The 22,930-nt window shown below is 42.9% G+C and overlaps 1 protein-coding gene across 10 annotated transcripts in view; it reads right to left on the reverse strand.

Annotated features, from left to right (window-relative positions):
- The window catches only part of EML5 (EMAP like 5), a 240,719-nt gene extending 217,993 nt beyond the window's left edge, over positions 1–22,726 (reverse strand). For 8 of the 10 annotated variants that reach the window (XR_009760754.1, XM_061611914.1, XM_061611913.1 and 5 more), the window contains exon 1: positions 21,944–22,726. Coding sequence is in view for 7 of the 10 variants with exons in the window: in XM_061611914.1 (XP_061467898.1) it covers positions 21,944–22,140 (197 nt within the window). In the remaining 3 variants the exon portion in view is untranslated. The remainder of the gene's footprint in view (positions 1–21,943) is intronic. The other 2 variants (XM_061611916.1, XM_061611915.1) reach the window with 1 other exon arrangement.
- Positions 22,727–22,930: the final 204 nt, after the last annotated feature.

The following is a 22,930-nucleotide window of genomic DNA, read 5'->3' on the forward strand; positions in this document are numbered from 1 at the left end:
TCACAATGCTTTCCTTTTGGAAAGAAAAGGGGCTTCCTCTCTGCCCAGTGCCCACCCATCCAATCTCCTCCCCTCCCCCTCCCTTCCTCTCCCTCCCCTCCCTTCCTCCCCCTCCCCTTACTGCCCTATTCCTCCCCTCCCTGCCCCTGCCACAGGTCAGTTTCGCCTATCCTAAGCATGATTGCACAGGAGTAAATCCCACTCAACTCAAAAAGCATGCAAATGATCAAACCTGCCCTGCCCTCCTCCTCCTCCTCCCTCCTATCACCTCCCTTTCGCCCTTTCCCTCCCCTCCTTCACTCCTCCCCCTCCCCTCCCAATCCCCTCCTTCCCCCTCCCTGTCTTTCTGTTCCCCTCTACCTCCTTCCCTCTACTCTCCCCTCCCCCTCCCCTGCCCCCTACTCTCCCCTCCCCCTCCTCCCCCCCATGGTCAGTTTTACCTATCCTAGCCATGATTGTATGGGAGTAAATCCCACTGCACTCAACAAGCATGCAAGTGATCAGACCTGCCTTTCCCCTCCTTCCCCTCTCCTCTCCCTTCCTCCTCCCCTCTTCCTTTTTCTTTCTCTCCTGACCACTCCAGCCCTCCCTCCCCATGGTCAGTTTTACCTATCCTAAGCATGATTGCACGAGAGTAAATCCCACTGAACTCAATAAGCATGCAAATGATCAATCCATTCTCAGCAAACTTGCATAGGATCCCATTTCTTACCTCCCAGATTAAAAAGCAGAGAAATTCACTAATAAGCAAAAAACCTTGCGGTTTAAGAACATACCTATAGCCCACAGATATTTCTATTGAAATTTAAAAAGCAGGGAAGCTATAGTGAATGCACCAGGGGACCAGACCTCTTCTCTGAGATATTGTACTGCCCTACACATTTGTCAAAACACAAACACAATTGGAGTTGGTCTTTCACAGTCCAATCCACTTTCTGTGTAGCTTGGGAGAATTTGGAACAACAATCCCATTCACATCCAGCCCATATCTTTGCACATGTAACTTTAGTCAGAGAAATAGAAACTGGAAGACCAGAACTTCCAAAAACTGAAATGTCTCTATTGCATCCTCAAGCAGTTGTCCTGTGGAGCTTTCTTGTATTCTCAGGGGTGTGTTAACATCAACTTCAGGAAATTGAGTTTTAGACCCTTCGGAAGCCCACTGTGAATTATTTGCAAGGCACTTCGAGTGTAAAGTTGTTTGTCTTCATAGCAATCTTGACATCCTAACTATATATACTGTAGTCCCCAGTGACGGTTGGTGGTTCCTGAGTTCAGATAATTGGTCAATTGCCTGCTTTGGATGGGGTCATCCTCCCTCTGAAAGAGCAGGTTCATAGTCTGGTGGTGCTGCTGGTTCCATTTTTGTTCCTAGAGGGCCAGGTGACCTCACTGGCTAAGAGTGCCTTTTGCCAGCTTCGACTAGTAAGATAGCTGCAGCCATTTCTGGACCGGGATAGCCTGACCAGTTTTCCATGCCCTGGTAACCTCCAGGCTGGATTACTGTATGTGGGACTGCCCTCAAAATTGGTCCAGAAGCTGCAGCTGGTGCAGAGCTTGGAAAAGTTACTTTTTTGAACTACAACTCCCATCAGCCCCAGCCAGCGTGGCCACTGGATTGGGCTGATGGGAGTTGTAGTTCAAAAAAGTAACTTTTCCAAGCTCTGAATTGGTGCAAAATGCACCAGCAAGACTACTCACTGGGGCAGTGTATCGCCAACATACCCCACTGCTGAAAGAATTGCACTGGCTGCCTGTTAGCTACCAGGCCACGTTCAAGGTTCTCATTTTGGTGAACAAAGCCCTACGCAGCTTGGAACCAGGATACCTGAAAGATCGTCTTAGCCGTTATGCACCCAGTCGATCACTATGTTCTGCAGGTGAGGGCCTCCTGCAGATGATATCAGGAGGTTCATTCCGCACAACATAGGAAGTGGACCTTTAGTGTGGTGGCATCGACACTTTGGAATTCCCTCCCCTTAAATATTTAACATATCCTCACAACAACCCTATGAGGTAGGTTAGGCTGAGCCCAAAGACACCCAGTGAGCTTCATAACTGAGTGAGACTTCAAACCCTGGTCTCCCAACATCCTAACCATTACACCATACTGCCTCTCCATTGTAGAGAGATCCTAGACAGCAGTTCTCTGTAATTCCACACCATTTCCTCAGAATCTTCCCCAAAGAGTCCCACAAGGTGCAGTTTTGTCATCCTCCTCCATCCTGTCCAATATGTACATGAAGCTACTTGTTGAAATATTATGCTAGTTGTCGTGAACCTGGAGTCCTCGTATGATGGCACAGGTTGTAGCATGCACCATGACAGGGAATTGAAGAAAGCCTACTAGCCAAACCAATCCCCCTTTGTTAACTTTATTGCAGCCACCAAGTGGATATCTTTATTTTTCTCTGGCTGCCTTCACTAAACAGCCCTTTAACCTTCTGGACTAACTGGTCCAACAATGGAAAGTCGATCAGGTTGTACAAATGGGGCACAAGACTGGTGTGCACAGACCATCATCTTCTTCTTTACCCATGAATTTGCAAGTGAGCAGTGATCTACCCTTGCAAGCAGAAAATATGGCAGAAGGATTCAGATCTAGGATTTCTCCCCCCCCCCCATGGTGATGCTTCCTCCAGGCAAAGTCCTGTCTTCATGTGCAATTCTATTCATATCTACCATTCCCCATTAAGTTCAGTGGAACATACTCCCATGGGTTTGGGAGCTGAGTTTTTCTTTTCCTGCTTCCTCTATGTTGAATGTTTAGATTGTAAGCTTCTTAGAGCAGAAATCTATGTTCTTGTGCAAATCTATACATATTTACTCAGAAGTAGTCACCATTTAGTTTAGTAGGTCTTACTCTCATGTAATTGCATATAGGATTGGAGTTTTGAAATGAATCCCCTTTATTTCCTCTGCGTGGAATTTTAGATTGTAGGTTCCTCAGGGCAAAAATCTTCCTGTGCAACTCTGTGCAATCCTTCCCAAGTTCAGTGGAACTTACTCTTATGAACCAAATGTAATATTTGAATCTCCTTTTCTTGTTTTGTCCATGGTGGATTTTAGTTGGTAAGCTTGTGTTCATTCCATCTATTATTTGTATAGCAAAAATAGCACAATCCATGCACAAGTGGAAGGTATTAGCAGTCTTGAAGGAACTCCAAGATTTGCATGGCAAAAAGTATTTAGAAAAATAGCCCCAAACATCCAAAAAATACCCAATGGAATCTGCTTAGTGGACACAGAATGTGAACTTACTGTTGTAGGAAAAAATAGAAAACAGGAAGGGGACTTGGAGAAATTTGCAAGCTTTTGCAATGATAGGCACACAAGGATGAAATCATAGAATCATAGAATAGTAGAGTTGGAAGGGGCCTATAAGGCCATCAAGTCCAACCCCCTGCTCAATGCAGGAATCCATATCAAAGCATTCGCGACAAATGGTTGTTCAGCTGCCTCTTGAATTCCTCCAGCGGCGGAGAGCCAACTACCTCTGCCAAGTTGTTATTGTTTATGTTATGTTTAACTGCTTTGAGGTTACAAAATACAGGTCTAATCTTTAAAATTAAATAATATGACGCAATGGAGTCATGATTACGTAAGATTTATGATGCAATCCATGGGATTTACTCTCACATAAATGGGTATAGGACTAAAATACCGAACTGAATTGTCCTTTGCTGTTTTCTTCCTTCTGAGGTTTTTTTTTTTTTTAATTTTCATGTGTGTAATAATTAGGATAACCTGCAAAGTGTATTGTTGTGCTTTCAACAACTAGTCCTCAACTAATATTAACAAAATAGTCAGCGTCCCCTCTAAATTTTCCTCTCCTTGCACAGCTGCAACAAAGCTATGCAAACAGACTGGACAGTGAGGGGGTGAGCAGGGAAAGGAACCTGTTACCAGGCAGAGTGAGAAGGGAGAGCAAGGACTGAAAAAGTGCCAGCAGGAATCATTTAATCATGGACATGGTTTTCTTTTCTAGCCACTCTTGCCTTGTGCATCTGTGGTTAGTTAAGTGGCTTGGGCGAGAGCACCAAAATTAAACATGATTAAGCCAGGATTCCATGTTCATATGTAACAATAAAGCATGATTAAGAGAACCTACAATTCATAAGCCAACTTCAAATCATGGTTTCGTACTAGGATTTCTTGGCCACAAACAAATTATATTATTTGGCTCACATGTATAAACAAATCACATTTAAGCTAAACAACCCATATCCCACACATGAACATGGCCAACAACACTAAATGTCAACTGCATCCCACTGTGCCAACATGAAAACATGTGCTAGGGCATGCATGATATGGCAAAAAGGGGGTGGAATTAAGGAGGATACTACCTACTTCCATCTACAAGCTCCTTCTGCTGTTCTTTGGAGGAAAAGAGAAAACAACAACAGTAGCATACTCCTTCAGTTCCTTATAATCTAAATACAAAATCTTTTTCATAGCGCCAAGATATAGTGATACAACTAATCAAGATTTTTACTTCCTTCAGCGTACCCAAATTCAGTGCTTCACTTTTTGTCCATATGACTTGGTGGTAGCCACTCTCTCTTATGGAAGGAAATAAAGGATTCCATACCTGATTGTACTCTGGAATGGTTAAACCTACCATTTACATATGACATAAAAAATGTTAAATGACTAACGGATATACTGTGGCATACATGTAAATGGAATAGACCTTGTATTACAATATTACTTTGAAGATCTGGGATCAGTGTTTCTAATTTTAATACATAAATCAAGAGATGTTTGTTTGTTTGTTTAAAAGTAATTTTTACCCACTTGTTAGCCGAAAAGGCTCCTAGAGTAACTGACACAATATTAATAAAAACAACAAGACACTTCCTGCCCATAAGGTTTCAATCTAAAGGACACAAGTGTGTGTGGGGAATATATTGTCTACTCCAGCCTATTCTGAAACTGGTACCCTCCAGTTTTAAAGGTACAGAGGAACCATCCAAGTCTCTGTTGTGGGGAACTTTTTGTGCTATGGAAAGAAATTTGATGGAGAGAAATATTTAGGCTCTAGAGCAGGGGTGGCTAATCTGTATCTCTCCAGGTGTTGCCGGATCCTAATTCCCATCATCCCTGACTATTCATCAAGTTGGCTGAGACTGATGGGAGTTACAGTCCAACAACATCTAGAGGCCATGGGTCAGCCATTCTTGCTTGGACCATCCTCAAAGTGTAAAACTGTTCTCTTGTAGGGGGAATGGGCAGTTCTGGAGACCTTGAGGCTAGCAGGGGAGGCACACAATGCCTGGTGGAGGCAAGACAAGTCAAAGCAAACAAAAACAAGACATTCAAGAACTCCATGGGGTTCCTGCTGGTTGAAGCATTCTTTTACTAAGGCAGATACAGGAAGATATCTCTGCAAGGAGACCTGAAGTCTTATGACAAGACCTGGAGTGTAGTAGGCTCTGCCTTCCTGAAGGAGGACCCCATTTTATTTTTCAGTCTTTGACTTCTTCAAGGCTGCTAAAATAGAGATACTGCATCCTCTAAGTGGTAGAAAGGCTGTGTCCTCCAGCTATTCCCCCCCCCTAAGGTTTTGATGGTTCTTCCCCCAACAGAGCAGTCCAGACCTTATGCTCACTGGACTCTTCTGCAGTGCACTGCACTTTCCTCAGTTTGTGAGTCATGACACATACAAATTCCTTCTTGACCTTTTCCACCTAAATATTACCAGCACCTTTTTGTGAAGGTTCATAATCAAAGGAATAACTAAAATACATTCTTTCAACTGCCTGACATTTCACCTAACAATAGATATTTTAAAAACAAGATTGTACTCAAGATCTCTGCAGCAAATTTGAGATTTTTCAATGAAGCTCATGGACCAATGGTGGCCCATGGACGACATTTTGGGGCAGCAAAGCAAGACTTCACTGGCTTTATTGTCACATCGCAGGTGCAATTATGCGCTCTAACCAGTGCTTGGTTGGCCTTGGAGCAAGATCTACACCACCAACACTCTAGTCATCATACATCCTGTTTTGTCACCCACAGCTCCCTAGAATACCAGGGAGTATTGTGGGCTCTGCAGTGCTGGAGAGGGTGCTCAGGAGAGATCATGTCAATAGCTCTCTGCATTTTGCCATTCCACAACAAAACAAAAGCTTCAGTAAGGATCACCTGCTCTATCCACTGCAAAATCCCCCAAAGTATTCAGAAATCTCTCAGGAACCATAAAAGTCTCTGGGTGGACCATCTTAAATCGGTATGCCATACCTGCAGAGGGCGATAGCTGTTCTGAGTCCAAACTTCACAGGACATGGTCTGACCATGATGCCAGAGTTATGGAGACACCCCTCCCCCATTTCCACTTATAGCAAAGACCAAGTCAAGCGTATTCCTGCTCTGTGCATTGGGCCAATAACAACCTAAGACAGACCATGGTTGCCATCAAATCCTGAGCCAGTTCAATGGCAGCCTCAGCATGGATGTTGAAGTCACCCAGAATTATCATCCGGGATTCCTCCAACACCACACACGAGACTGCATTTGCCAGCTCAGACAGGAAGGCTGCTGAGGAGCTGGGCGAGTGATCAGGGCCAGCATCGGACTGCAGCGGGCCCTCAAAGGTGGCAGCGGTGACATGGCAGCACTACCACCACCACGGCCGGGGGCTTAAATAGGCCTGGCCACATCAGCTACCATCAACTAAAATGGCAATGGGGGCATGCTGATGGGAAGTGGTGCGGTCAGCCCATAAAGACAGTGGGGAGCGATTGACCCAACATCACATACAGGCCCTCTAGTCCCACTCCAAGTCAGAGAGGTTTCCCTGTAGTGAGAATTAACTCTGATGAGCCACAGAAATCCCACCTCCTTGGCCCTCTAGCCTGTGTTGGTGCTGCACTGAGTACCCAAAAGGGCAAAGCTGTGTAAGATCTGGTTAAGCCATCTCCTCCATCCAGGTCTCAGTGATGCACGACTGAATCATGCATGAGCTGCTCCATGAACTAGTGGGAGCCCCCAGTTGACAACACATCTTAGCCCCAACTGACAAAGCATAAGGCAAGTTAAGAAGCAGAGCGAGAAGAGGGTATCACCGATTTATTTAATAAGGGCACCGTAAAGTCACTGTGTGCTAGGAGCCAAATCCTGAAATAAATTAGGAGCTTAAATCTAGGGGGTAGGAAGCCTATAGAAACCTAGTTTTCAATGCTACCCTAGCAGGGAAATTTGAGGGGCCACAGTAAACCAGACTAAACTCCAGTTTTGGTGAAGGGGTAAAAAGAAAACTCCACAAGTAGTTCAACACTAGTGGAAGCTTAGTTTTTAAAAGGGTAGAATTAGCCTTCCACACATGCACACCCAACAAACTGTGTTTTCCTAGGGTAAAAAAAGGTTAAGCTGTTGTGTGGGGGGGGGAAGACTCACCTGGAAGTTTCAGTCTTCTGTTTAAATTAAAAGCAGCTAAAAGTTAGTTTAGTTTGTCCAGGCTAGAGTGCAAGGCACCATTTAAAACTACCAGAGAAGGTGCACTGTTAAAAGTGTGTTATTGTCATCAAATAAAATAAAAATAAAGTAAAAGCTAGTTAGCTTTTCTTAGTATCATTAGTAAATGTTTTTAAGCAGGCCTCTCTCTCAGGAAGAAAGAAAGGCTGAGTTAATCAGTTGACAGTTGAGCCACCAGCCTCATTTAATCAACAACCTTTGTTCCTTCCAAAGGTACCAGCCACCAGTCTCACTTAACCAACTACCTTTGGTAGCAGCCAAAGGTAGCAGTGACCAACCTTCCTGTTGTTCAGTCCTCATCCCCAGGGGACTAAACTGACTGACAGCAGGAATTTAAGCAATACCCCTGAGCTCATTCGCTGGCAATAGCAGCTGGGAGGAACCAGCCATCTATATATATTTAGAATGCCCTAGCATGGAAGCCTGCTCCACAAGTTAGTGGAAGCCCCCAGCTGAAGAAACATCAAGGCAAGTTAAGCAACAGAGCGACTTCAGCGGCAGGGCGAAAAGGCCAGGGCGCCCCACTCTGCCTGTCTGTTCCTTGACCAAAACAAAACCTAAGCTTTAAATAAATTAACTCAGTAGATATTATTATAATTGTTATATTTTTGTTTTTTAAGATATGCATATTGCTAGCAATTTATTGTTCAGATATGTTTATTTAAAATGTGATATATTTGTTTTCTTTTATTATCAATTGTGCCAAATGTAACAGTATATTGTTTTTATGTTGTAAACCGCCCAGAGAGCTTCGGCTATGGGGCGGTATAAAAGTGTAATTAATAAATAAATGATAAATAAATAAATAAATGACAAAAATAATTATGCAGCAGGGGTGTGGGGGCTTTCCAGTGTTTTGCACTGTCTGCAACATGTACAACTATCTGCCTAGTGGACAGAAGTTGTGGGTGTGGGTGATGTTCCTGCTTATATTGTAAATATGGTAAGTGCTGGTTATATAGAAGACATATGGTAAGTGGAGTGAAAGAGGAGGGGGAGTACATGAGCAGTAGAACGCTGAAGGATTGGCTGAGCGTTTGAATGGCTGGGAGTACAAATGGAAGAATGACAGTTGAATCTGTGTGGAGGTTTGGTGGTGAATTGAGGTGGTGGTTGTGAGGTGGTGTTTGGAGGTTGTTGTTGAGAGTGAGTCGGAGTTCTGAGGCAATTAGTAAGAAGTCAAGTACATAACAGAATATAGATGAAACCATACGCTTGTGAAACATTCCTTAAGTAATCTTGTTATTTCTAATTTTTAATAAATATTTCTTGGTTAAACAAAAGCCTGATTCCTTCAGCTGGGATACACATACCAGGGGGAATAGCAAAGTAACCAAGGCTGAACAGTTTGTATTGAATGGTGGCAGCGGCGGATCGGAGGAAAGTGTATCCAGTCCCACAGAGAAACCCAGGGCTGTATGCTTCAGAGTCAAGGGGCTGCAGGGGGGTTTACAAATTACCTATACCCATTGACACAAGGTATCGGAATAGCCAGGCAGAGACTAGGCACAGTCTATTGGCTAAAAGGGTTACAGAGTGTCTGGTGGTGCTGCCTAGCAGTGGGATCTTTTGAGATCGGCGCTAGTGCTGTAAAGGGTAAGAATAAACCTGACGTTCATGTCTGCTGGTAACCACAAAGTGAGAGCTTCACAGGTGGTGCCAGGGAAGGACGTCACATGTGGTGGCTGTAGTGGTGGGATTCGAACAACAGAGAGTCCCTAAAAGTGGTGTGGCAAAAAGAAATAACAAACAAAGATTACTTGTGAGAGTGACTGGCAAAGAGTGTGTGGTAAAGTGTGAGTGAACTCCTAAACATGGCTGAATATATAAAGATGAAAAGAGAGGAGCTGGTGGAGAAGTGCATAACATGCAATTTACCTCACAAGGGTAAAGGGGTAGATGAATTGCAAGTGGCATTAATAATGCATACATCAATCCAACACAAACAACCTGTCAGGGAAGAGACCCCAGAAGGGTACTCAAGCAATGCCGCTTATATAGAATATTTAAGAGAGGAGTTAAGATGGGAAGCTGAGGAAAAAGACAAGCAGAGGGTCTTTGAAGCTGCAGAGAAGGAAAGGCAATGTGTGTTGGAAACTGAAAGAGGGAGGATGGAGGCTGAGGAGAGGGGAAAGCAACGTGTGATGGAGGCTGAGGAGAGGGAAAAGCAACGTGAGTTAGAGATTGAAAGGATGAGAATAGATACTGAAAGAGTGAGAATGGATGCTGAGATACAAGTGGAAAAGTTAAAATTTGAAAGAGAGAAATTTCATTCTGATGAAACAAGGAAAGACAAAAATTAAACAAAAATCAAGGTTACACCAAAAGACTTTGCGGTGTATGAGCCTGGACAAGATCCACAAATTTACCTCAACACCTTCGAAAAGGCAGCTCAGATGTGGGGGCTACCGGAAGATAAATATATGCAATATTTATCAAATTTGATCAAAGGGGAATTGGCAGAAGTACACCAATATTTCCTCTCAGACAGGCCCGTCACATATGCAGAGTTTAAAGAGGCAGTGTACAAAAGATTCAGACTGGGACCTGACTATTTCAGAAAGTTATTTCGAAACTGCCAGATCCAGGCAGGGAGGTCTTTTGTTGAATTGGGAGCAAAATTGGTGGACATATTTGGAAAGTGGATGGGGAGTGGCAAAGCTCAGTTAGTAGGTGAAAAGCCTCATGATACTGGATCAATTATACCATCAGTTACCACCAGAAATAAGGCTCCTGGTCAAAGACCGTTCCCCTAAATCTGTTCAAGAGGCAGCAGAGTTAGCAGATCACTTTGCCTCAAATAGAACTGGCTGGGTGGGGAAAACATCAAGAGAGTTTAAACCCAGACCATATAATGGTGGCAGAAAGGATGTGGTACCACAGCGAGTGAGCCCTCCAATAAAATCTGAAGGGCACAGGACACCCCAGAGTAGATCTGTGTACCCCAAAATGGAGGAGAAACTATGTTATAAATGCGGTAGACCGGGGCACCTACGTTTCCAATGTGAGATTGCCAACCCCATTGGTAATCCTGCTCAGGGAAGGGCAGTGAAAACAGAACCAAGGGAGTTAGAAACAAAGAAAGTTCAGTTTTGCCAGATAAACTGGACAAATGTACAAGACTTTGATTCGAGTCTGAGGGAAGAAGTGAGTGTGCAAGGGGCAAATTATTGGGCATTGCTGGATACTGGTGCCGCTCAGACGTTACTGAGGCCAGATTTGATAAAATCTGAGGAAATATTACCTCAGGAAACGGTGACAATCCAAGGAGTGAACCAGAGAGCATACCCGTGGCCCTGATAAAATTAAAGTGGAGAGGAAAGGAGGAGATCTGTAAAGTGGGTGTTAATGCCCAACAACAAGAACCAGTGATACTGGGAAGAGATGTTATGAGGGCACAAGGAAAAATATATGTTGTGACCCGAAACCAAATGAACAAAGGAGCAGAAGCCATTTTAGCCGGCTCTGAACAAAACAGGGTAGAATCTGTGGTTGAGACTGAGGTCGCCATAGCAACCCCTAGCAGGCCTGCTGAGAGAGACACACTGTTTCGAATGGTCTCCACTGCAGAGGCACAGCAGTTCAGAGAAGAGCTGGTTAAGGATGAAAGTTTGAAGCAAATGAAGGATCAAGCCCTTACACACAAAGGATTCCCTTTATTGACAATCTGAGGGATCAAATTGTGTGTGAGAATGGGATATTGTACAGACTGTGGATGCCTGCTGAGAGAGAGAATGAATGTGAACCAGTCAAACAGAAGGTGGTGCATGTGAATATGCTCAAACCATATCACACCAGGAATGTTAAAGTTTTACAGGTCACCTTGTTCCCTGAGGGTAGTGGTCCTGAACTTCCAGATTTGGTACAGGAAAGCAAAGCAAAAGGAGGGGTAGATCAATTGGAATGGTCGGAGGAGGTGGAGGAAGAAGTCAAGAAAGAGATTCTAAGAGTTTTAAAAAATTATGGGGATATCTTCAGCAACAAACCTGGCCAAACCAGTATAGCCAGACATTCAACTGATACTGGAAATCATGCCCCAATCAGATCTGTTCTGTACCGTGTGAATGGGAAAGTTTTGAATGAAATTAGAAAGGGGGTTGAAGACGTTGGAACTAGGGATGATCAGGGAATCCATCAGTCCCTGGGCCTCAAGTATTGTACTGGTTCTGAAAAAAGATGGAACCATGAGGTTTTGTATTGATTATCGATTAATCAATAAAATTACTGTCCCAGATGAGTACCCTATGCCTAGGGTGGATGCAATGTTAGAGCTACTGGGAGCAGCAACCATTATCTCTACTATAGATTTGTGTAAAGGATTTTGGCAGATGGAATTAGACGAGCAATCCAGAGCCAAAACTGCCTTCAGTACACCAGATGGGTTATATGAGTTTGTGACTTTACCCATGGGGCTAAGGAACTCACCAAGTTCTTTTCAGAGACTAATCAACACTGTGTTGCGAGGCATGTCAGACTTTGCTGTGGCTTATATAGATGACATGGCCATTTTCAGCAAGTCAGTGCCTGAGCATGTCCAACACCTGACAGCAGTGTTAGAGGCATTTAAGAAAGCAGGGCTAACTATAAAAGCCAAGAAATGCCAGTTTGGTTTGAATGAAGTGGTCTATTTAGGACATAAGGTGGGGAGTGGGAAAATAACCCCCTTATGGAACAAAGTTGAAGCAATACAATTGTGGCCCATCCCCTTAACTAAGAAGCAAGTAAGGGCATTTTTAGGTGTGGCTGGTTTCTACCGTAAATTTATAAAAGATTTTGGGGAAATAGCAACCCCTTTGCATGAGCTAACAAGAAAAAAGTGTGCTGAGTGTGTGGTGTGGACGGATGAATGTCAAAAGGCTTTTGACCTTCTAAAGCAAGCCTTGTGCCAAGGGCCTGTATTGATAACACCAGATTTCGAGCAACCATTTATCGTGGCTACAGATGCTTCAGACCTAGCGCTTGGAGTCGTCTTGCTGCAAGAGAGGGGAGGCACCAAACATCCAGTGGCATATCTTAGTTGCAAGCTGACATCATGGGAGAAGAATTATTCATTGGTCCAAAAGGAGTGCCTAGCGGTCATGTGGGGACTGAGCAAGTTGCGCCCATACGTTTGGGGATGAAGATTCACAGTGACAACGGATCATCGAGCATTGTTATGGTTAGAGACTATGAGAAATAATAACACCATGTTGCAGAGGTGGTCCTGGGCTTTACAAGAATACCAGGTGGACTTTAAGTTCATAAAAGGCAAGGACAATGTATTGGCCGATGGACTTTCAAGGCAGGTGGCCGGGACGGCAGTGACATGACCCAGATGTGGGTGTGAAAAGACATTTTCCCCTAAGAGACTTGTTTTTTATTATTAACGCGTCGCATGAATCCTAGAGCAGGAATAATATCTTGCTGTTATTTTACGGGGGGGAAATGTGATGTTCCTGCTTATATTGTAAATATGGTAAGTGCTGGTTATATAGAAGACATATGGTAAGTGGAGTGAAAGAGGAGGGGGAGTACATGAGCAGTAGAATGCTGAAGGACTGGCTGAGCGTTTGAATGGCTGGGAGTATAAATGGAAGAATGACAGTTGAATCTGTGTGGAGGTTTGGTGGTGAATTGAGGTGGTGGTTGTGAGGTGGTGTTTGGAGGTTGTTGTTGTTGTTGAGAGTGAGTCGGAGTTCTGAGGCAATTAGTAAGAAGTCAAGTACATAACAGAATATAGATGAAACCATACGCTTGTGAAACATTCCTTAAGTAATCTTGTTATTTCTAATTTTTAATAAATATTTCTTGGTTAAACAAAAGCCTGATTCCTTCAGCTGGGATACACATACCAGGGGGAATAGCAAAGTAACCAAGGCTGAACAGTTTGTATTGAATGGTGGCAGCGGCGGATCGGAGGAAAGTGTATCCAGTCCCACAGAGAAACCCAGGGCTGTATGCTTCAGAGTCAAGGGGCTGCAGGGGGGTTTACAAATTACCTATACCCATTGACACAAGGTATCGGAATAGCCAGGCAGAGACTAGGCACAGTCTATTGGCTAAAAGGGTTACAGAGTGTCTGGTGGTGCTGCCTAGCAGTGGGATCTTTTGAGATCGGCGCTAGTGCTGTAAAGGGTAAGAATAAACCTGACGTTCCTGTCTGCTGGTAGCCACAAAGTGAGAGCTTCACAGGTGGTGCCAGGGAAGGATGTCACAGTGTGCCCTTAGAGCAATGAGCTCCTGGGAATGATGTATTGGAGGTGGTGTCACTCCATATGTGAAAGAGGACATTGGATCTAGCAAGCTAGAAACCCCAACGAAGGCAGACTCCATTATGGGTGGTGATACCACACCCCCAAGAGTCACTTAGTACCGGGGGTGTTCTATCACCCCCTGATCAAAATGCTGAGGGAGATTTTGAGATGAAAAAATGAAATCAAGGAAGAATTCAAACTAGGAAATATTGTAGTAATGGGTGACTTCAACTACCCTGACATAGACTGGCTACATATGTATTCCAGTCACGACGAACAGGTAACATTTCTAGATATTATTATTATTATTATTATTATTATTATTATTATTATTATTATTATTATCTTTATTTATACCCTGCCCTTTTTCCAAACTGGAACTCAAGGTGGCTTCCAGATAAAAATAAGTACATTAAGAACCTATAAAAATATAAAACATATAAACATATAAAATCAGCATTAAAACAGGATTAAACTATTAAGATGTTAAAACCAATTAGATATACACTTAAATACTGCAACCCAGTTTAGGAGCATACAAGTAAAACAATAACATACAGCATCCTCTTCAGTCACTACCCTTAAAGCCTTCAGTTCCAAAGGCCTGCTGGAAGAAAAAAGTCTTTAGCTGTCAGCGGAAGGACTGCACGGAGGAGGCCATTCTTGCCTCCCTAGGGAGGGAGTTCCAAATACTTTAAATGACTGTGCCCTAGAACAGTTGATAATGGAACCAACCAGAGGTATGGTGACCCTAGACTTAATCTGAAGTGGCGCCCAGGACCTGGTGTCAGATGTAAATGTTGTCGAATGAATTGGGAATAATGACCATAGTGTTATTAAACTAAACATACATGTAAATGGTCAACTGCCAAGAAAATCCAACACAATCACATTTGACTTCGAAAGAGGAAACTTCCCAAAAATGAGAGTACTGGCAAAAAGAAAGTTGAAAGGCAAAGTCAAGAGGATCACATCACTCCAAAATGGTTGGGAGTTGTTTAAAAACACAGTATTAGAAGCTCAACTGGAGCGTATACCACAGAACAGGAAAGGTACTGCCAGGGCCAAGAGGATGCCAGCATGGTTAATGAGCAGAGTCAAATAAGCTATTACAGGCAAGAAGGGTTCCTTCAAAAAATGGAAGCCTTGTCCACATGAGGAGAATAAAAATGGGGATTGTACTTTCTCTGAAGGACCAGTTCCATAGCCTTGGGGGTATTCCTGGATTCATCTTTGTAATTAGAGGCCCAAGTATCTTCTGTGGCTAGGAGTGCCTTTTACCAGCTTTGTCTGGTTCGTGAGCTATGGCCATTCATGGACAGGGATAGCCTGACCTCTGTAGTCCATGCATTGGCAACCTCGAGCTGGATTACTACAATGAGCTCCATGTGGGGCTGCCCTTGGCTCTGGTTTGGAAGCTCCAGCTGGTGCAAAATGCGGCAGCCAGATTGCTAATTGGAACATATGGCCAACAACATGTGACACCACTTTTAAAACATCTGCACTGACTGCCCATCTGGTACCAAGCCAAGTTCAAGGTCTTTGTATTAATTTACAAAGTCCTAAACAACTTAGGTCCAAGGTATCTTACAGACATATCCCAGCTCGATCACTGAGATCTTCTGCAGGACTGGCTTTGGTCGTCCCCCAAATTGACAGGGCTCATTTAACATCAACACAAAACCCAGACTTCAGTGTCATCAGCCCAGTTCTCTGGAATGCTCTGCCAACAGAGATTCAGCAAGTGCCTTCTATTTTAATTTTTAAGTGCCTGCTGAAAACCTTTCTGTTTTGCCAGGCTTATGCAGGCAATTAAGAACATGCTTTTTTCCAGCTTAAACTGATCTTTGTTTTTATTGTACTTTTAATTAAAAATTCTATGGTTGTTGTTTTAAACATGTTGTAAACCACTTTGATATTTTTAACCAAATAGCAGTATACAAATATTTTTATAAATAAATAAAAACAAACACAAATTCTGACAAAAAATGCAAGAAGACAATAAGGGATGCTAAAAAAGAATTTGAGAAGCACATTGCTAAGATAATAAAAACCAACAACAAAATATTCTTTAAATATATTCAAAGCAGGAGACTGTCTAGGGAGGTGGTTGGACCCTTGGGATGACAAGGGAGTAAAAGGCATGCTAAAGCAGGATAAGGAGATTGCAGAGAAGCTAAATGAATTTTTTGCATCTGTCTTCACAGTTGAGGATATAAGGCAGCTCCCTGTGCCAGAACTAACTTTTGCAGGGAGACTGAGGAAATGAGGCAGATTGTGATGAGAAGAGATGAAGTCCTAGGCTTAATAGAAAAAATAAAAACTGACAAATCGCCAGGTCCGGATGGCATCCAGCTGAGAGTTCTCAAAGAACTCAAAAGTGAGAGTACTGATCTTCTAACAAAAATATGTAACTTGTCCCTCAGATCCACCTCCAAACCTGAGAATTGGAAAGTGGCCAATGTAATAAACAATCTTTAAAAAGTTATCCTGAAGGTATCCCAGAAATTACAGGCTGCCTAGCTTAATGCCTGTGCTGGGAAAACTGATAGAAACTAATGTTAAAGATAAAATAACCAAGCATATAGAAGAGTGAGTTTTGCTGAAGCACAACCAGCATGGCTTCTGCAAGACTAAGTCTCGTATCACTAATTTATTAGAGTTCTTTGAGGTGACAACCAGCATATAGATAGAGATGATATAGTGAACATAGTGTACTTGGACTTTCAAAAAGCTTTTGACAAGTTACCTCACCAAAGATTCCTGAGTAAGCTTAGCAGTCATATAAAAGGAATAAGAGGAGAGGTCCTCTTGTGGATCAAGAACAGAAAACAGAAAGTAAGAATGAACAGTTCTTCCAATAAAGGGCTGTAGAAAGTGGTGTCCCCCAAGGAATATTGGGACCTGTGCTTTTTAACTTGTTCATAAATGATCTAGAGTTAGGGATGAGCAGTGAGGAGGTCAAGTTTGCTGCTAAATTGTTCAGAGTTGTTAAAACAAAAAGGGATTGCAAAGAGCTCTGAGTGAATGGGTGGTGAAATGACACATACAATTCAGTGTAAACAAGTGTAAAATTATGCTTATTGGAGCAAAAAAAATCTTAATTTCACATATGTACTCATTGGCTTGAACTGGTAGTGACTGACCAGGAACAACACTTTGGGGTTGTAGTGCATAGCTCAATGAAGTAGACCCAGTTTGCAGAAGTTATGAAAAAGGCAAATTCCATGCTATGCATCATTAGGAAAGGCATTGAAAACAAAACTCCCCATATCATAATGCCATTATATAAATATATTCTGCTTCCAGATTGGGAATACTGTGTACAGTTCTGGTCACCTCACCTCAAAAAGAATATTGTAGACCTGGAAAAGGTTCAGAAAATGACAACCAAAATGATTAGGGGGTTGGAGCATCTCCCTTATGAGGAAAGGTTGCAGCATTTGAGGCTTTTTTGTTGAGAGAAAAGGCGAGAAACAGGTAACATGAAAGAAATGTATAAAATTATGCATGGCATAGAGAAAGTGGACAGAGAAAAGTTTTTTCACTCTCTCCCATAACTCTAGAACTCATGGACATCCAATGAATCTGAATGTTGAAGGATTTAGGAGAGACAAAAGAAAGTACTTCTTCACACATAGTTAAACTATGGAATTTGCTCCCACAAGAGGCAGTGATGGCCACCAATTTGGAAGGCTTTAAAAGAGGATTAGACAAATTCATGGAGGATAAGGCTATCAATAGCTACTTGCCACGTGGCTATGCTCTGCTTTCATAGTTGGAGGCAGTATGCTTCCAAATACTAGTTGCTAGAAACTGCAGGAGGGAAATTACTCTTTGCACTCAGATCCTGCTTGCAGACTTCCCATGGGCAACTGGTTGGCTATTGTGAGAAGCTGGTGCTAGACTAAATGGGAGATAGATCTGATCCAGCAGTCTCTTACATACCAACCTGAGGTTTAGCAATAGCACCACCATACTATTGGGCACAGTGGAAGACCACCCAATCATAAAGATATCCCAGAGATTGTTACATCTGTTTAAGATTTTTTTTTAAAAAAAGAACATTTCTTCTTTACCATCAGCATTCACTTTTTAAAAAATTAAACAAGGAAGATTTAATAGTTCATTGCATTTAGACCTACACAGCAAATATCAATCTACAAAATATGTTGTTACAGAATGACATTCTTGCATTACAGATAGAGATATCAGGCCCTAAACATGTAGTTTAATTTAAAATTAAGCCAAAGAATAGCTTGTTATACCTTATTTGCCCCAATAATTTATCTACATGTAAAACATGAACATTACATTAATATTATCTAGCAACTTCAGCTATCCCAGTCTTTTGAATTTGACACAGTAGTCCTAAGCACATTATATATAAATAAAAGCTATTAAAATAAGTGGAACTTACTCCATAGTAAAAGTGCTTAGGATCTCGGTATTATGTATTGAAGGAGATGAATCAATGATCTGACCATAATTTCAACGGGAAACACATTGCCATATTCACAGTGGGCATTTATTTTTAGCAACGAGGTCCCAGATTTAATTCTGGCACCTCCAGACAGGATTAGGAAAGGCTCTGTCTGAAATCCTGGAGAACTGCTGCCAGACTATATTGAGCCAGAATGTAGCCAGATGGACCAATGGTCTGATTTAGTGTAAGACAACTTCATATGATCCTAAACAAAGGGGGAAACTACCAGAGGAAGTAAATTCATGCTTCCTTTAAACAAAGTCCAGCTTTAGTTCAGCCAGCCAAAATAAAAAATAATTTTTAAAGGTCAGAGAAGGATGTCGGTTAGTCAGATATTGCCTGAAAACAAATATAGGGGGTTGTATCCAATGCTGCATGAACAGAATGAAGCTCACACAATGGATCTTTCTCTTTCCCTCCTCCCACATACAGTCTTTCCAGAGGAATCTACCAAACATTGTGGGCTGTATTGTATTGGGCTGCAGTGAGAGGGAATCTTCCACATGACTGGGGTAATTCTCCCCTTTCAGGGCATCTCTGTACAGCATAGCTCACAATGTTCAGTAGGCTCCCCAAGCCCTCTGGAGAGGCCTTTCTGGGGTACAGGGGGTTGCAGGTGAAGGAAAAATCAGTTGCACAAGCTGTCTTCTGTTTGTGCAATGTTGAATGCAATACAGGTAGAAAATCCACTGTTAAGAAAAATCTATTTGCAAACTAACGAAAAAAATTCCAGAGAGCTGGAAGATTCAGGGCATGTTTCTACTACAGCATAGCAATTTTTTTTCAAACTATGTTTCATTGTTTATTTATATGAATATAAATAATATGATATCTTCCTGCTATCACAAATATCATAAAGGAAGGAAAAAATGCACTCCAGCAGCAGAAAATCTGGGCTAAAGACACTGAGGACATTTTAATTTAAGCCCCAACTAGTAACACTGTTTTGTGGTTACACAAACTCAGCAGGCCTGCTGCCGGCTAATTATCAGGAATTGTTTCAAAATACTGAAATACTAGTGAGATAAGACATATACTAGGTTTTCCCCCTCTGAACATTATTTCTTATTGATAGGAACTTCCTCCTTAGGATGCTGCCTTCTTTAGGCTTCTCTGCACATACAAGAGTTCCACCATAACTTACTATCTATAAAGATGTTCCCTTTGTCACATGCCAAGAACTCAAAATTCCGTGTCAAAAAAGCAACTCTGGGATACCCACTACAGAGAAGCCTTGAATCAGCAGCAGTCACATCATCCTTCTTGCCCAACTCCCTAATCTGTGCTTTAATCCTGGATACCTGACAGGTCAGCTCTGCTGTTCATCTGAAACCCTGGCATGTTGTTCCTTTCCTACTGCTAGACACTAACCCACACAATTTGCTGCTGCTGCTTCTGAAGCAAGGTTTATGTGTGCTTCAACCACTTAGCTGTAGTGAGAATGAAATATGAGCCATGGAGCAAGACAATTTGTTTGGCAAAACGTGTTTGCTTCTACTGGGAAGAAGCAGTAGGTTAGATACGGCACTCAAACCTCACATGGGCACTGAAAATCCTGCTATTCTTCTGACTTCTGGGATTTCACCAGACATCGCCCATAATCTTTCAAATTTATCTTTGCAGCCATGTGAAAACTAGAAAGGTGCCTTTCTTTCAGAATGAAACAGAGATTCTCTGGATGTTGAATTTTGTCAGGTTTTCCTAGGCCTGCGCAAATTCATGGAATAAATACACCCCTTACTGTGCATTATGTGCAAATAGGGAAAGGATCATGCAAAAGAAAAGGCTGAAGATCAAGAAAAATATACCGAGGTTGGAAGATTTGAACAGTTAATGCCACTGGACTGTTTTGTAGTACACAGTGGTCCTCAACAAAGTGGGAGCAAATATCTTCGTTTTCCCATTTCACCAATAGAAGGAGACAAGAAAATTCCCCTATCTGTCTTATTAATCAATGGCCACCCTATTGATGCAGCTGTGGATGCTTGAGAGTTAGTGGCATCCTCCAGTGAAATTATGTTATTTTAATTTGGATGCAAACATTCAGGACATAAATATGAGCAAACTTAGAAAAGATTAACCATCTACCACATACTACAAAAGCATATCTCAAAAACAACAACACACTTCCCACACAAACTATTGTGAAGTAATATTCAGATCAGAATCAGAAAAATATGTAGATTATTTTAAACTTCTTTTGTTTTAATTAAGAACTGCCCAGGAGTTTAACATTTAATGAAAAAATGGGAGACTTCCAAAAGTTCAGAAGTAATGCCTTATTTGTAGCAATCCACAACTGCCACTTGTGTATATAATATACAATTTCAAGAGAAAAGTAATAAATTATCAATAATTCAAAAGCCTGGGGGAAATTCCATTGTCACAAAACTGAAACAAATTCTGGTAACATGCTTATTACAGAAAAATCAAAGCATAACTGCTTCAAAGTTTAGATTCAGTTTCCCAAATTGTCACCCATAAGTCTAAACAGATTCCAAAATCAATGTTTTTAATGTCCCTAAGACTGTTTGGCAATTCTTCCCTAACTATGATCACCAATACTTGATGTGTAAAACTGTGATTCGATGGGTACATATATGACAGTAGTAAGGATACAAATAAAGAAATATCTAAAGCTGCCAAAATGGGTCACAGTTATATAATTTATCAACAGCAAGTATTTGTGAGTTTACTGACTGGAACAAACAATAGAGATCCAGGAAAATCAGTTATCCAGAGCTGAGACAGGCAGTATATTGTACTACAATACTAGACTGGGTTAAGTGAGGAGGACAGAGAAAACTGGACAAATATAGTCTGAATTCACACAGTACACTTTGAGGAAATGGACAGAAAAGAAGGGTACATGTCAGAATTCAAGCCCATGTTTTAGGGATAGAGTAACCACTACCCCTCACCAGCCTAAGTCTGCTCAAACAGATACTCACAGAGCTTACAACACTCCAGAAAGTTTTTAAGCTTGGAATATGGTAAACTCCCAAGCAGAGGTAATTTCATAAGGAAGGGGGCAAACAGCAGCCTATGAATACCTCTCTGTGTGCCTTTGCCTTGAGTGAAATAAGCCGGAGGTTAGTATTGTTAAGATCACTCAGTTGATCTCAGCAATTGCAACATTACAGACCCCTGATACAGAGACAGAGAAAGTGACAGAGATAAAGTGGAGTGGGCAGTGATTCATATTCAATAAATCCAATCTGTATTTATATGGCAAAATGTTGATTTCTGGATCTTCCTTTAAAAACAAAAACAAAAATACTTAGGCATCATGCAAATACATGTGGATCCAAACTTTAACCTTATTCCCAAGAGCAGGAGGAGATAACTTTATATTAACAACTATCCTTGACAACTAGAGAAAATATTGTTTCCAAGGTATTATTTGCTGGATAAGAGAGTGAAACTGCAGTAAAGGTGGAAGAAGAGCTAGTCCCTAGAAGAACAATTAAAAAGTAAATGGACCCCTGGAACAGGGGATGAGAATATTGCCCAGTAAGGGGGCGAATGCAACAAAATATGGTGCTTCTCTGGTCTGGGATCAAACGAGGACCCTGATGCCCTAAGGAGGGAGCCTGCCTGTCGCTGCCGTTTACACAAGGCGAAGAAGACAGTGGATGTCTGGGGCGATCAAGCGCGTTGTCCTCTGATAAGAATTCCCGCGGAGACGGCGCTTAAAGGGGAACTGGGAGTGAAAACGAGGGAGAAAAACGGCTTCCCCTACCTGATGATGTCGTCCTGATGCCCCAGGTAAAATTTCTGCCGATGCTCCCGGGGGCTGTAGACCACACCGACCCCTGCCACGAAATAAACAATTTCCTTGGCGGCCGTGTAGTAAAGGTTGTTGCGGCACTGGTGACCCCGGTAGCCATAAACCCATTCCAGCCTCAGGTGGCAGTTCGGGGGGCTCCGGTCAGCCATAGCCCGCCTTTCCCTTCCCACTTGGAAGTCGGGTCCTTCCTGCTGGAGCCTCAAAGAGGATGAGCGGGAAAAGGAGACCGGTCGCCCTCCCACCTGCCCAGGGATCGGTGACTCCCCTCGGTTAATCCCTGGCCGCCTGCATGGAACCTTCCGAAATAGCCGCCGCCCCAGCCAGTCTGTCCTCCTTACAGAAGGCGTCGCGGACCGCACTGGGCTCGCCTCATCCTGGTAGCGGCGTTGCTACTGCTGTTACGGCTAGACATGGCTGCGCGGCGGTACGGCCTCGGCTCCTCAACTACAATCCACCCGCTGGGCCTGGCAGCCACTCCTGCGGCAACTGAAACTCCAGCCTAAACGCAGCAAAATCCCTGCCCCTCCCGCTCCTCAGCAGCTCAACACTCCGCGCTTCGACTTCTGCCTCAGTCGGCTCGAGATCCGCCTCGCGCTCTTCCCGCGACGTCAATCCTTACACGCAGCACACGCCCCACTATCCTTTACTCTGCGGCTGCGCAAGCTGTCTCCCTTCGTCAGCTCGCTCACGCTCCCCTTGCTGTCGTCCTTTCCTCACAGCGCTTTCTCCACCAGCTGGAGGTGCTCCTTTCTGTTTAACTCCTCCACCCCGTCCTTTGAAAGTGGACTTCGGCGTAACGGCTGTCATTGTCCATGCGACTTCCTCGCGGCATCCTGAGGAGAAAAGGCGCGAAGACGGGGAAAGGCGGGGTGGGAGGGGACAGAGAAGGAAGAAGCAAAGGGGATATCTGAGAGAGCGGGGGACGCGTTTATGGGTCAA

This window comes from Rhineura floridana, chromosome 2, assembly GCF_030035675.1.
Source record: "Rhineura floridana isolate rRhiFlo1 chromosome 2, rRhiFlo1.hap2, whole genome shotgun sequence".
Taxonomy (NCBI): domain Eukaryota; kingdom Metazoa; phylum Chordata; class Lepidosauria; order Squamata; family Rhineuridae; genus Rhineura; species Rhineura floridana.